At 35.7% G+C, this 14,617-nt stretch overlaps 2 protein-coding genes across 6 annotated transcripts in view; one reads left to right on the forward strand and one right to left on the reverse strand.

Annotated features, from left to right (window-relative positions):
* Positions 1–8,922, forward strand: part of LOC127438278 (ubiquitin carboxyl-terminal hydrolase isozyme L5-like) — a 40,280-nt gene extending 31,358 nt beyond the window's left edge. For all 5 annotated transcript variants that reach the window (XM_051693763.1, XM_051693764.1, XM_051693766.1 and 2 more), the window contains 8 exons: positions 3,042–3,167; positions 3,299–3,360; positions 3,453–3,583; positions 5,976–6,039; positions 6,171–6,273; positions 6,359–6,472; positions 7,802–7,900; positions 8,686–8,922. In XM_051693763.1, coding sequence (XP_051549723.1) covers positions 3,042–3,167; positions 3,299–3,360; positions 3,453–3,583; positions 5,976–6,039; positions 6,171–6,273; positions 6,359–6,472; positions 7,802–7,900; positions 8,686–8,730 — 744 coding nt within the window. In that variant the 3' untranslated portion in view covers positions 8,731–8,922. The remainder of the gene's footprint in view (positions 1–3,041; positions 3,168–3,298; positions 3,361–3,452; positions 3,584–5,975; positions 6,040–6,170; positions 6,274–6,358; positions 6,473–7,801; positions 7,901–8,685) is intronic.
* Positions 8,923–12,361: 3,439 nt separating this feature from the next.
* On the reverse strand, positions 12,362–13,782 carry LOC127438287 (regulator of G-protein signaling 2-like). The gene is made up of 5 exons (XM_051693782.1): positions 13,650–13,782; positions 13,475–13,561; positions 13,323–13,384; positions 13,042–13,208; positions 12,362–12,935 (listed from the first exon to the last, which is right to left on the reverse strand). Exons 1-5 carry the CDS (start codon positions 13,733–13,735, stop codon positions 12,756–12,758), a joined length of 582 nt encoding a protein of 193 aa, XP_051549742.1. The 5' UTR covers positions 13,736–13,782; the 3' UTR covers positions 12,362–12,755.
* Between the last annotated feature and the right edge of the window lie 835 nt (positions 13,783–14,617).

A 14,617-nucleotide genomic window follows, 5' to 3' on the forward strand; every position in this document is an offset into this window, starting at 1 on the left:
ACAACACAATTCTCATGAGAAAAACAATTACATGGACATATACCAGCACACTCAACCACACATTTACAATCTTATTTCACATACACACACACATACAGCATAGCACATTGCAGCCAGCATAAGCACAATACAGTCATCATAAACACATCAACCAACGCAGCCAACATACAACAGCAATGCAATTACTTTTGTACACAACACAACCAAAATGCTTATTTACATCAACTTATTCAGCATATCACATATTTACACTATTCAGCACGTAATTTAAAATATCAAAACATTTTAACTATCACTATGCCCCTCTTGGACGACCACACCTCCTAAGTACCTGCTAATTTCCCTAAATGCTATTTTGAGAACAAGGCCAACCATCCATGTGGGCTCCTAATCCTCACTGGGGTCACTGCATTCAGCGTTATTTGCAGAATTCAACACACCCCTCTTCTGGGTGACCTACCAGAGCTGCTCACTTCCGCACTGCCTAGAAGTGCAGTATCCGTAGGATTTGCACACCTCTTGCGTGACCTACCAGCGCTGCTCACCCCTGCGCTTGCCTAGAGGTGCAGTATCCATAGGATTTGTGTGCTTCAACTTATTTACAAGACATATTTACATTTGCATGCACAGTTTTTGAAACCTGGAACCCAGTTCTCTATTTTATCCAATTAATCGTTTAATTAAGTTCGAGACTGGAGAGGCCTTTTTAGAGTTACCACTTGGGCCAAATCCTGCAACAGACTTCACAAAAATACTATTTTAAGCAAAATTGCTTACCTGAGTTTTTGGCGCCAGTGATTTTGTGCAGTCAGTCGCAAGCAAGCCCATTATGGCTCCCCTGGCTCTGTGCCAGTCCCTTCGTGTTTGCCAATGTTATGTTGTGGAGTGTAAGATGCCTTTTCTTTCCTTCTTAGTATGAAAACTCTCAAAGTCAGGAGTTCCAGGTGTCAAAGGTTAGAGTTTGAACAAACCAACAAACCCTGAGATGTCAGCTGAGATCTGAATCCCTTGGTGTAAACCCTCATCTTTTGTACAATTTCTTATCTGGTATTACCTCATGCATACGCCCCTTCATTATTTTTTGTAGTCAATGGTTACCGTTCGCCACCATTATTTCACAGAGCCTTTCATTTCTTTTTAATGGTTGAAACCTGGTTTAAGGTCACTCTGGCCATTGGCTGTGTTTGATCTTTATCTTCAGCTATGTTTCTCAAGGTCCGTAGCATTATTATTTCTGTTACAGCTGAATCTTTATCTTTAGCCGTGTTTCCCAAGGTCCATAGCATCATTATTTCTGTTGCACTGTGTGGTTTTTTGCAGCATCAACACTTTTAATAACCTCAAATGCTCTCTCCTGGGTCACACAAAGTCCTGTAACCTCATATGTCCTCTCCTGGGTTACACAAAATCCAGGCTATTCTATATTAGTACAGTTCTGTTTGATATATAAAATATACTATGATATAGAAAAATATACTATAGTATCTATATCCACAGTAAAACAAGTCCTATATCAACTTAACCTGAAAGGCTGCTCAGCAAGGAAGAAGCCACTGCTCCAAAACCACCATAAAAAAGCCAGACTACAGCTTGCAAGTGCACATGAGGACAAATATCTTACTTCTGGAGAAATGTCCTCTGGTCTAATAAAACAAAAATTGAACGGTATGGCCATAATGACCATCGTTATGTTTGGAGGAAAAAGAGTGGGGCTTGAAAGTCGAAGAACACCATCCCAACCGTGAAGCATGGGGGTGGCAGCATCATGTTGTGGGAGTGCTTTGCTGCAGGAGGGACTGGTGCACTTCACAAAATAGATGGCATCATGAGCAAGGAAAATATATGGATATATTGAAGCAACATCTCAAATCATCAGCCATGAAGTTAAAGCTCGGTCGCAAATGGGTCTTCCAAATGGACAGTGACCCCAAGAATACCTCCAGAGTTGTGGCAAAATGGCTTAAGGACAACAAAGTTGAGGTATTGGAATGGCTATCACAAAGCCCTGACCTCAATCCAAATTTGTGGGCAGAACTGAAAAGCATGTGCGAGCAAGGAGGCCTACAAACCTGACTCAGTTACACCAGTTCTGTCTGGAGGAATGGGCCAAAATTCCAGCAACTTATTTTGAGAAGCTTGTGGAAGGCTACCCAAAATGTTTGACCCAAGTTAAACAATTTAAAGGCAATGCTACCAAATACTAACAAAGTGTATGTAAACTTCTGACCCACTGGAAATGTGAAGAAAGAAATAAAAGCTGAAATCATTCTCTCTACTATCATCCTGACATTTCACATTCTTAAAATAAAGTAGTGATCTTAACTGACCTAAGACAGGGTATGTTTTCTACGATTAAATGTCAGGAATTGTGAAAAACTGAATTTAAATGTATTTGGCTAAGGTGTATGTAAACTTCTGACTTCAACTGTGTGTGTGTGTGTGTGTGTGTGTGTGTGTGTGTGTGTGTGTGTGTATATATATATATATATATATATTCTGATAGGCTAATTGGAGTCAATGGATGTATTTTAAGGCCTACCTTCAAACTCAGTGCCTCTTTACTTGACGTCATGGGAAAATCAAAAGAAATCAGCCAAGACCTCAGAAAAAAAATTGTGGACCTCCACAAGTCTGATTCATCCTTGGGAGCAATTTCCAAACATCTGAAGGTATCACGTTCATCTGTACAAACAATAGTACGCAAGTATAAACACCATGGGACCACGTAGCCATCATACCACTCTGGATGGAGATGCATTCTGTCTCCTTGAGATGAACGTAGTTTGGGGCAAAAAGTGTAAATCAATCCCAGAACAACAGATTAAGACCTAAGACGTATTTTCTACAATTAAATGTCCGGAATCGTGAAAAACTGAGTTTAAATGTATTTGGCAAAGGTATACAAAAACTTCTGACTTCAACTGTGTGTGTGTGTGTGTGTGTGTGTGTGTGTGTGTGTGTGTGTGAATGTGTCAAAACAGCACTTGTTAATAACTGAAAAGGGATACTGCGCCATTCATTTCTGTTGAACAATGTTTCAGGTCATCAATAATGCCTGCGCGACCCAAGCAATTGTCAGTGTGTTGTTAAACTGCACACATTCTGATATGCATCTTGGGGAAACGCTGACAGAATTTAAAGAGTTTTCACACAGTTTCGATGCTGCAGTAAGTTGCCTATGTATTTTGATTAAATTTTGATAAATTCACTGACTTTTTTCATTATTACAGTGTTATTTGTATTTATTAGAGACAATGGAATCCTTGGTCACTTATATCTCAAATTTTTTTCCACCAAGATGAAGGGTCTTGCTCTCAGTAACTCTGAAGTGATTCGACAAGTACACAACAGCTTTGCCAGGTTGTACATAAGTTGTTGTTTTTTTTTTTCATTAATGAAATGTTGCATTGTATGTCCATTACAAATAATGTTTTTGCCCCCTTTTATTGTAGGCAGCAGATGTTTGAGTTTGACGCCAAGTCATCGTCTAAAGAAGAGGATGCTTTTCACTTTGTGAGCTATGTTCCAGTTAATGGCAGACTGTATGAGTTGGATGGGCTTCGTGAAGGACCTATAGATCTGGGTAAATGGAAACCATCTTAAATCATGTTCAAATATTTAATTCCAAAATTCTTTGGTGGCCATTGCATTTGATATAGTTTTTTTAATTATCATCATAATCTTCCAAATTAAAACAATAAAGGAATATTCCGTGTTCAACACAAGTTGAGCACAATCGACAGCATTTGTGGCATAATGTTTATTACCACAAAAAATCATTTTGACATCCTTTCTTTGAAAAAAATGGAAAATCTAGGTTACAGTGAGGCACAGTAAAAGTGAATGGGGCCCATTTTTGAAAGCTTTAAAGGCAGAAATGTGAAGCTTATAATTTTATTAAAGCACTTACATTAGTTCTTCTATTACAGGGTTCCTGTGGATCCTTAAAGTCTTAATGTCTTATTAATTGTTCCAAAATTTAAGGTCATAAAAATTCTTAAATATCTTTCTTAAATTTGGGGGCGGAAAGACAGGAATCGTGATATGACCTAATGTGATTATCAAACTTCAAAAGAATACGATTTAATTAAATGTGAAAACGTGGCACTGTTGTATTTTCTCCAAGCACGCGGGGGCTTGTGTGTGTTTTCAGCTGTTGCAGAGCAGTTCGCAATCATTAAGCCATATCATATTTCATCAACACTTCACCATCATCATTAACAGTTGATCATTAGCGATTACTAATGATCAACTGTTAATGATGATGGTGTAGTGTTGATGAAATATGACAATGTTTTACTTTTAATTGTTTACATTGTAATACATTGTAGATTATTGTAGGAGTGCACATTTCCTTTATTTGTTTGATTGAGCAGCTGGAAGCAGTGATGCGCAAACATTTCAAAATAAGAGTCCCCGGTGTATTTCAAAGTTGAAGTGCCTTTAAAGTTAAAAGTTGTGCGCTATGAATCTGTTCAGGTCTTGGAAAAAGGTCATAAAATGTCTTAAATTAGATTTTAAAAACTCTGCGGCAAACCTGTATTAAAACGTGTATTATTTGAGTTGTTTTAATTGTCATTTTTACAGTCATTTTAGGGTTTGTTGACATTACGTCATCATGGCAACGAAGTTGTAAAATTGGCTATAACTTTACACAGAAAAGGTTGGAAATTAGGGATGCACCAATATGAAATTTTTTGGCCGATACCGACTTTAACAAACTATTGGTCGATACCGATATTTTCCACTTACCTTATTTTGTAATCAAATCACTTTTTTTCCCTGGAATTGTTTTAAAAATGTACAAAGAGGTACAAAAGCTTTTTTTCTTTCAATAAATAATTTCAATTGAATATGGATTGGATCTGTTGCACACACGAAAGGCCAAAATTTGAAAGAGAACCACAATGAAAGAAAAAAAAACTAAATATCATAGCATGATGATTTGATTGATTGATTCAAATGGTTATTTTGTACTTCTAAAACATGTTTGCACTTCTGTTTTTGCAGTTCAGAACAACAGAACTCACATTTTACATGTTTGTACTGTATATAGTAGAACATCACAAATTCATATTATGAATATGTTGGGCAATTCCACAATGTCAACCACATCATGGAAAAATAAGAAGTTACCAAAGGAACAAAACGGCATTTTAAGTTCTATAGTGTTGTAATGGAACATGGAAAATGCCATCCAGACTGCTAGAGGATGCCGTTTGCTTACACAATGCTGACTGAAGCGTTGATTGCAGTCTATTTTTAAACACAGCCTTTCAAGCTTTCGTAATCGTGCAAGACTATATTACGATTTCAATTTTAACTCGATCAATTGTGAAGCCTTAATGGATACCATACCAATGTCTCAGAAGACAAAGTTTGCTGTTTTCAAAGCGTTTGGATGGTTTTACCTCATCGTGTATAGGTAAGTGCCGTTGTCACGTCTGTAACGCCATTTATTCCTCAATGTGAGAACGACAAAGAATAAAAATTAAATATTACATGTTCTTAGGATTGCCAACCCTTCTACATTCTGTGGCTATCATTATTTCTTGATTGTGCATTTGAATTTAAAGAGTTTTTACAAAGTGTGATATATTTATAAATGAACCATCGGTTTTTCATATCGCCATTTTCAGGCTCAAAACCGATTTGCAGATGGTTTTAATTTGGTCAATAATTGGTCGAAAAATATCGGCGGCCGATACATCGGTGCATCCCTGTTAGAAAGCGATTTTATCACACGCATCATGATAACACGCATATTGTTTTTTTCTTGTGGCTATACTTTTTGAGTATTTTAATCTTTACAGATTGGCCTCATTTATTTACATTGTAAGTGCCTCACTGGAACCCAGATTTGTGCTTTTTTTTTTTAAAGAAAAGGAGGGGCGAGTAAAAATAATTTTTTGTGGTAATCAGTATTATGCCACAAATGCATGTCATGTTGCTATATTATTTTGCCACTTTCTCAGGTGCATGTAACCAGGATGATTGGATCAGTGCTGTACGGCCGGTCATTGAGAAAAGAATACAGAAGTATGTGTCAGTAGCGTATAATATACTTTATACTGTCTAGATGATGATGGTTTTGATTTCTGCAAAACTGCATTGGTTTTTTTTTTTTTTTTAATTTTATTGCATTTTTAACCCATGCATACTAATATCAGATACAGTGAGGGAGAGATTCGTTTCAACTTGATGGCTATTGTATCGGACCGCAAGATGATTTATGAAAAAAAGATTGTTGAACTTCAGGCCCAGCTTACAGAAGTAAGTAGTTCTGACTGAAAAATGGTAGTAATTATGTACAAATGCAGTGAGAGAGAGTGATTAAAACAGTTCTGTTGTTTCTCAGGAAGAGCCAATGGACACAGACCAGAGTGGAAGTCATCTGATCTCTATCCAATCAGAGATCGCCAAGTATCAGCTCCTGATTGATGAAGAGAACCAAAAACTTAAAAGATACAAAGTATGTCAAAGTGTCTTTCCATTTTTATTCTAAAAGATCATCTACAGCAGTGTTTCTCAACTGGTGGGTCGCTGTTGTTGATGTCGTCAACAAAAATAATGTCACTTGATGCATGTCCTTGTACTTGAAAACCATGAACAAAACTATGCAACATAAAAGGAAATGCGACCCAGGATACATTAAATACAGGTTACGTTTTTACTATGGTGGGTCACCACTTGATTTCCAATGTAAAATCTGGGTCCTGAAGCAGAACCAGTTGGGAACCACTGATCTACAGTATATATTGCAGCATGTTGCTGTGCTGATTTCAGTAGATGTGTAAAAATCTATTTCTGTATAGCTTAAAAACAGAAAAAAACTCAAATTCAGATGCCTTCTGATAAGGTTATTACATGGTACTTTAAAAAAAGATGTTGGCATGGTGATGTCTCTTTAAGAACTTACAAGAATATAGATATAATGTATAGATTGACTGATACTGATTTTTAATGACCGATACGATACTGATTATTTTTGTGTTTGTATCCGATAAACGATATGCGTAACTGAATTTTAATTTTTATTTTTGCTTTTAGGTACATTGAAGGAATATTCCAGGTACAATACAAGTTAAGCTCAATTGACAGCATTTGTTGGATAATGTTAATTACCACAAAAAATACTTTCGACTTTTGTTTATAAAAAAAGAAAAGAAAAAAGAAGCAAAAATCGAAGTTAAAGTGAGGCACTGACAATGGAAGTAAATGGGGCCAATTTTTTTGGAGCGTTTAAAGGCAGAAATGTGAAGCTTGTAATTTTACAAAAGCACTTGCATTAATTCTTCTGGTAAAATTCATGTTTTATTTTAACTGTAAATTTTTTTAAATTGTCATTTTAGGGTTTGTTGACATTACATCGTCATGACAACAAAGTTGTATAATCGAATGTAACTTTACACAGAAAAGGTTACTAAGTGATTTTATCTCACCAAAATCATGTTTCTCACTGGAACTTCAATTTTTGCTTTTTTTTTAAAGAAAAGGAGGGACGAGTTAAGCAATATTATGCCACAAATGCTGTTGATTGAGCTTAACTTGTATTGAACCCGGAATATTCCAATAACAACTTAATTTATCACTTGCATCTGGTGAACGGCTTAAGCAAAACATTTGACTAGTTTTAGTTGCAAAATATGCTTGTTCAAAGCCCCTCACTTAATTAATTAAAAAAGCAATAACATTAAGTGGAAAAATTTAAATATCGGTTTCAAATATCGGTCAAACCGATTATCAGCCGATCTGATAATATGGAATTTTTTTTTTTTTTTTTTTTTTTTTTTTTTTTTAGATTGAAAACATCAGAAGGAAGCACAACTACTTACCCTTTATTATGGAGTTACTGAAGACATTGGCTGAATATCAGCAGCTGATACCTTTGGTTGAAAAGGTAAGATAGATTATAGCTAAAAGTTAAACTTGAGAAATGGCATGTAAAAAGATGTATTCACAACACCTGCTTTGGACCATAATTGTGATTTGTCTGTGATAGTGATGTGATTTGTGAGTTAGGTGTCAGCCAAAAAAAAAATCATCATAATCACAGTAGTTTGTGTTTTGATAGTAAATCCCTACGTACCACTAGAGGGCAGTGTTGGTTATATTAACAGTGGAATTGAACTTGCACTGTTTTGCCCTATTTTTGCCTAAATTTGTTTGTGTTAAACCTTGTGGAATTCATTGGTATAAAAAAAAAAGTATGTGAATTAGACAACTTATCGTTAATATTTCAAAAATAATAATAATAAAATGTAAAATTAACATAGCCATGTATTTATAGCTCCCCTGTTGAGTACAAATATTCTTCTAGTGAGCTGCTACATTTGCATATTTATTTGTAGGATTCTGCTAGTCATGGAAAGCCTCAGGTCCTGGTAATTAATACAATCTTAAAGTAATAGAAAAATAATTAAAAAATTCCCTAACAAATATAACATTTTGTAGTTATACCTATTTGATAAAATATTATTAGATAGAAATTGTTCTTTGTTAGTGCAATCTCTATATAGTCTTGGAAATGTGAAATTCATTGGTAAAAAGGTTAGTATAACCTTTGTATTGGGCTGCCGCTTTATGCAAAGCACTATACAAATTAAGGAATAGTACAACACGAGTTTAAAAAGTTACAATTGGTTTAGAAGGATGAATATGAAATTATTTTCTTTTTCTCCTCAGGCAAAGGAAAAACAATGTGCCAAAAAAGTACAAGAAGCAAAGTAACACCACATTGTTAGTACCTGTTTAACTTTTGACACGGAGTCACTTGATGTGCACTTGTCATCCTGTATCTCATCAAAGGAGCATCTGGAAGTGAAGTCAAGCACGGTGCTCGCTGTCATTTCATGCCTGTGTATGCATGCAAAGAGATGTTTAAAATAATGTCTTTTCACATAAATTTCATTTGTTCAGTAATAGTGTGGTTTCATGATTTTCTTATGAGCATACAGTAAGCAGGACAAATAACTATTAAATGCTTATTTACTGTAACGTATTACATCATTTATATTAAAAAAGTACTGATCTATTATTTATTTCAATTTAAAGTTCTAATTTATTTTAAGGGTTATTATCAGGGTTCCCGTGGTCATGGAAAACCTGGAAATGTTAGGAAATTTTAATATTGTGTTTTCCAGGCCTGCAAAATTCATGGCAATTAATAAAAAATAATAAGTCATGAAAACTGGAAGAGTCATGTGTGGAAACGCAGTACTATTATAACTGTTAAATAATGAATGTAATAAGAGTGGTAAAACAAATTTAAAATAAATAAATGTGAAAAGGTTCATTTTATTATATTTTTAAATCTAGATCATTAACTGGACTAACAACACGTGGACAAGATCTTCCAGAACTGTCAATTAAGCGCAAGCAAACCACTTCTTGTTTTTGAAGATTTTGGCTGCTTTATGTTGCATTATAGTGACTCTTGCATTCATAAATATAGCTGGTTTTTGTCTTGGTTCCTGTCGTCTGTGATGTGTTTAAATCAGGCGGATGACGCAGGCCCACATGAGTAGACAGGCTGCGGTCAGGATTGTTGTTATGACCTACCATCTGTGTCCCTCAGCAGAAATCGAGATTCATTAGACCTGGCTACGTTTTTCCAGTCTTTAACTGTACAGTTTTTGGTAAGCCTGTGCCCACTGCAGCCTCAGCTTTCTGTTCTTGGCTGACAGAACTGGAACCCGACATGGTCTTCTGCTGTTGTAGCCCATCCGCCTCAAGGTTCGACATGTTGTGCATTCTGAGATGCTATTCTGATCACTACAATTGTACAGAGTGATTATCTGAGTTACTGTAGCCTTTTTGTCAGCTCAAACTTGTCTGGCCATTCTCTGTTGACCTCTCTCATCAACAAGGCATTTCCAACCACAGAACTGCCTCACACTGGATGATTTTTGTTTTTGGCAACAATTCTAGAGACTGTTGTGTGTGAAAATCCCAGGAGATCATCAGTTACAGAAATACTCAAACCAGCCCGTCGGGCACCAACAATCATGGCACAGTTGCAATCACTGAGATCACATTTTTTTGGCATTCTGATGGTTGATGTGAACATTAACTGAAGCTCCTGACCCATATCTGAATGACATTGCACTGCTGCCACACGATTGGCTGATTAGATAATCACATGAATAAGTAGGTGTACAGGTGTTCCTAATAAAGTTCTCAGTGAGTGTATATGAATGTACCAAGTGTGCACTAATACTAAACATATTTAAGCACATACATCTGTTTTGCATGTGCAAACTTTCTCTTAGAGTTTTGTCTTTCTCGTCCAAGCGTCCCCGTGGTATATTGGAAACTTTGTTATAAAGAGGTGAAAGGGTGTTTTAATAGTGCGCTGCCTGCATTAAATCAGACACTTAAATAAACCAGGCGTTTACAACGGTGTTCTATTATTCATCTCTACATGCAGTGCCGTGACAGTTGTTTACACAGTGACGTTTAACTTGTATTACTATTTTTACCTGGGTGTTTATTTACATTCTTTTAAACTCCCCAGACCAGTAGTCATCTTAAGTGAACCACAGTAGCATACAATAACCCCCTTCACATTCATCCCACCCAGGAAAGAACAAACTGTCTAGTATTACTGCGTCAGAGCTGATCAGTTGATAAAGTAAAAATAATGCACCCCTGCACTGAGTAATCATCATTTTTTGCTTTGTGGTGTACTCATGACTGTAAGTATAGAGTGCAAATTAGAAACCTAACAATGCAAAAAATCTTAAAGCACTGTTCTGAATGTGTACAGTGGCATTTATTTTTCATTGCTAATGATCTTGTCAGCATAACGCTTTAAGTGAAAAGTTGAACTGGAAAACTTAACAGAATTTCTTAGTATTTAGCATGCCCCCCTGCTTTAATAACAGTATGCTCTTGAGCTGGCATGGAAGTTTGTGCAAATGATGCACCTGATGATCCAAGTTATCCAGCATGATTTGATAGTGTTCCACAGAGCATTATGTGTGCTTTAATGGAAGCAAGAAAATCTGACCTTGCGCACAAAGGTCAGTGTCACAAATTTGCGGATACAATTAGTGACCTAGAAATAGTGCTAAATCTTAAACATTTCTTATTAATTTTACGGGCATAGCATTTCTTTTTTGCTTAAATTGTTTCTACTTCCTAAAACGTTGCTTATTTCCAGGTTTTATTTTAATCTAGAATCCTAAATCCTAGATTTTCAATGTGGACTCAAACTTTTGAACCCCACTGAAGATATAAAGATAAAGTATGGGAACTGACTTGATGAAGGCCAGCACGGTTGTAAAAAGCTGCTCTGGCTCACTGTGCAGGCTTCTTGGTTAGATCAGATAAACGAATAGTGTTTGGTGTCTGTTCAGTGTCGGACTGCAGTGAAATGAACAGAAGGAAAACAAAAATGATATCAAGGTTACAGTGTCCCCACGTATAGCAAAAAATGCTTAGCTATGTCAAATGTGTGCTTGGAACAAACCTTTAAAACAGGCTCAAAAACAAACCCATTATGTTCAGAATGTTCAACTCTCTACATACATTTGCATTAAAAGTTTGTTTTAAGGTTGAGTGAGTTTTTATGCAGAAGTACATCTCGCGTATCTCTCGGGTCATACCCATCCATGGGTTGATATAGGATACACCGAAATTTCATATGCAGGTGAAATTATGTCTATCTATTAAGTTAAACGCCTTGTGGTTTAAAGCATGCACCAGCATTGTAAATCATGGGTGCATCAAAATATGCATTTAAGAGAAAAGTAGCACATTTAATATTTGTTTAGTTAGTGACAAGGTTGATTGATAATGATTAGGTTAAAATGATAGGATAATTTACAGTTGTGCTGAAGTTTATATGGGATATACATGCATCTTGCAGAATATGTGGGATATACATATTGTATGTAGTATATACTATATGAAAAATACACTGAAAAATATTTTATATTTATGCATTTTAATTGCATAAATCCAGCAAATTGAACTGTGAAATGTTTAACAAATTAAATTAGACTTAAAATATTTAGTTTTTTTATTATTAGTAAAGATTACTAAATTCAAATTGATGCAATTTTTGGTATGAAATTGAAATGCGTAAAACTAATAATTTTTTGTGTGTACAGTAAATGGAGAATGAACTTTTAAAACGGATCATATATAAAATGTCAGTTATTTTTTCTTGTAGAATTTATCAGTTAATAGGGGCATTACTAAATAAAAAATAAAATGCTATTTTTTTTTTTTAATGACGAGATGGCAAAAATGCAATTCAGAAAGTTATATATTCAGAAAAATAAGTACTTTCTCAAATTTTGCTTGCGTCCTTTGTATGTCAGTCCCAAAGAAAAAGACCGGAAGACTAAAACAATTAAATGTTTTCATAAAAATTTATTTGTCAGAAAATGCTCTTTAGAAAAACAAAGAAATTATACAAAACTTCTTGTACTTTTTGAGCCAGTGGTATACAACTACCACATGTAACTTCAGAACCAATATGTTTTTAAAAGAAATACATTTCATTGTGTGACCACTCATCCATTTTGATTGACCACTCAGTCATAAAAATGACAATTTATGTTATTTACACTTATATACACCTATGTGCAAATCTGTGCAAAATATGCAATATATAAATACATTGAAATGATGATAGTGCAACCACTGAATAAAACAACATCCACCACCCCATACTCTGCTACATGAACACCTCTCTCGAACTAACCATTTTTTAAAGTTGTAATATAAAGACTATAAAGATAAGATTATCTCTCTCCTTCAGCAAATTTACATAGTTCATGGTAGAATTCTGACACCAGAAACCGAGGGTATGAGTTGTGCTCCATCAGGAAGTAAACTCTGGCTTGGGCTGCTTTGAAACTGGATTTTGTTGGGAATAGAAGGCATTGGAGGACAGACTCCTTTGTTTGGTGGTCCAAGTTAATCTAAAAGGAAGTGTTTAGAAATTAGAAGTGACGCACCTTAATGAAAAAACAAATATTCAAGAACTTCGACTAAACACTGTTCAGTGCAAATTGTAGACCATCTCACCTGCTTTGGAGAGTCTTCTCTGACAAATTCTTCATATATTTGTTTTGCCCTGGATCTGCGCTTCGATCTGGACTTGATCTTTCGAAACTCTTCGCAGGCCACCCAAAACTCGACATTCTCCTCACAGTATTCAGACTTCATAAAGACTCGAAAAGCAGTAATTCCACCTGGAACAAGAGGGAATATGAAAATGTAGATTAGATCAGTTGGGCTGAATTTATGGAGCCATAATGTGGCACATTTGCAACTCATTCAAAAGTGATAAAAATGACAGTGCTCACATTTACTGCTCAGCAAATTGTCCATAGACTGTGCCCATTGACTCAGCTCTTCAGAAGTTGGCCTGTGTGAATAAACAGATTATATTTTATATCATATAGTATGTATATTGTGATATGATGTGTATGTTTGTGTACTGCATGTGTATGCTCACCTGATTGATTTTCTCTGCACCGTGGAATGGTACAGTTTTCTCTGAGGAAAGGTCTTGAATAGCCTTCTCGATCTCCAGTTTGTCTGTCTGTTAAACATAATCAAACAACATTAGCAACCACATGCATATTACTCAACATAAAACCAAATGCAAGGTAATAAAATACACATCTCACTTTATTTCATTGTTTCCCGCAGTCGTATCAGGGTTCCTCAAAAACATAAAACGCTCCACGCTTGAATCGAATGTGGCGTCTCTCATTTTAGACAATCTTTGTATAAGTATCAATTGAAAACAACAAATTCTGTCTTACAGTGTGCTGCTTTTATACCTCAGAGCTCTATGCTGAAGGTGGGGCCTTATCAGTGAGGGGAGCATCTGATTGGCTGCACTGTCAATGGTTGAGTGCCTTGTATTTGTGCAAGTTTGTTGGCAGGAACACTGGATATTCTTCTCTTGCAAGTAATCTTGTTGCACTCATGACTTGGAGTATGTTAAATTTAGGATGAACGGTTGTCAAACTAGTTTTAAACTAGGTCTGTTTCTCAGTATACACTAACAGTGAAAAGATTGGACACACTTGACTGAATTTATGTCTCATGATCAAAAGGCTGATGCTTAAATGCTTAATTAGTTTTGAAGACAGATATACATTTTGCATATTTATGAATTTCCTTACAAAACTTGCATTTCATTGGTAACATTTTAAAATAAGGTTGCACTTCTCACACACCTTACAGTCTAGCTGATCCCACAAAATCTCAATGGGGTTAAGGTCCATAACACTCTTTTCCAGTTATCTGTTGTCCAATGTCTGTGTTTCTTTGCCCATTCTAACCTTTTCTTTTTGTTTTTCTGCTTCAAAAGTGGCCTTTTCTTTGCAATTCTTCCCATAAGGCCTGCACCTCTGAGTCTTCTCTTTACTGTTGTATATGAAAATGGTGTTGAGTGGGTAGAATTCAACTAAGCTGTTAGCTGAGGACATGTGAGGCGTCTGTTTCTCACACTAGAAACTCTGATGTACATATCCTCTTTAGTTGTACATCTGGCCTTCCACATCTCTATCTGTCCTTGTTAGAGCCAGTTGTCCTTTGTCTTTGAAGACTGTAGTGTACACCTTTTGTATGAAATCTTCAGTTTTTT

The sequence above is a fragment of the Myxocyprinus asiaticus genome, chromosome 49, assembly GCF_019703515.2.
Source record: "Myxocyprinus asiaticus isolate MX2 ecotype Aquarium Trade chromosome 49, UBuf_Myxa_2, whole genome shotgun sequence".
Lineage (NCBI taxonomy): Eukaryota > Metazoa > Chordata > Actinopteri > Cypriniformes > Catostomidae > Myxocyprinus > Myxocyprinus asiaticus.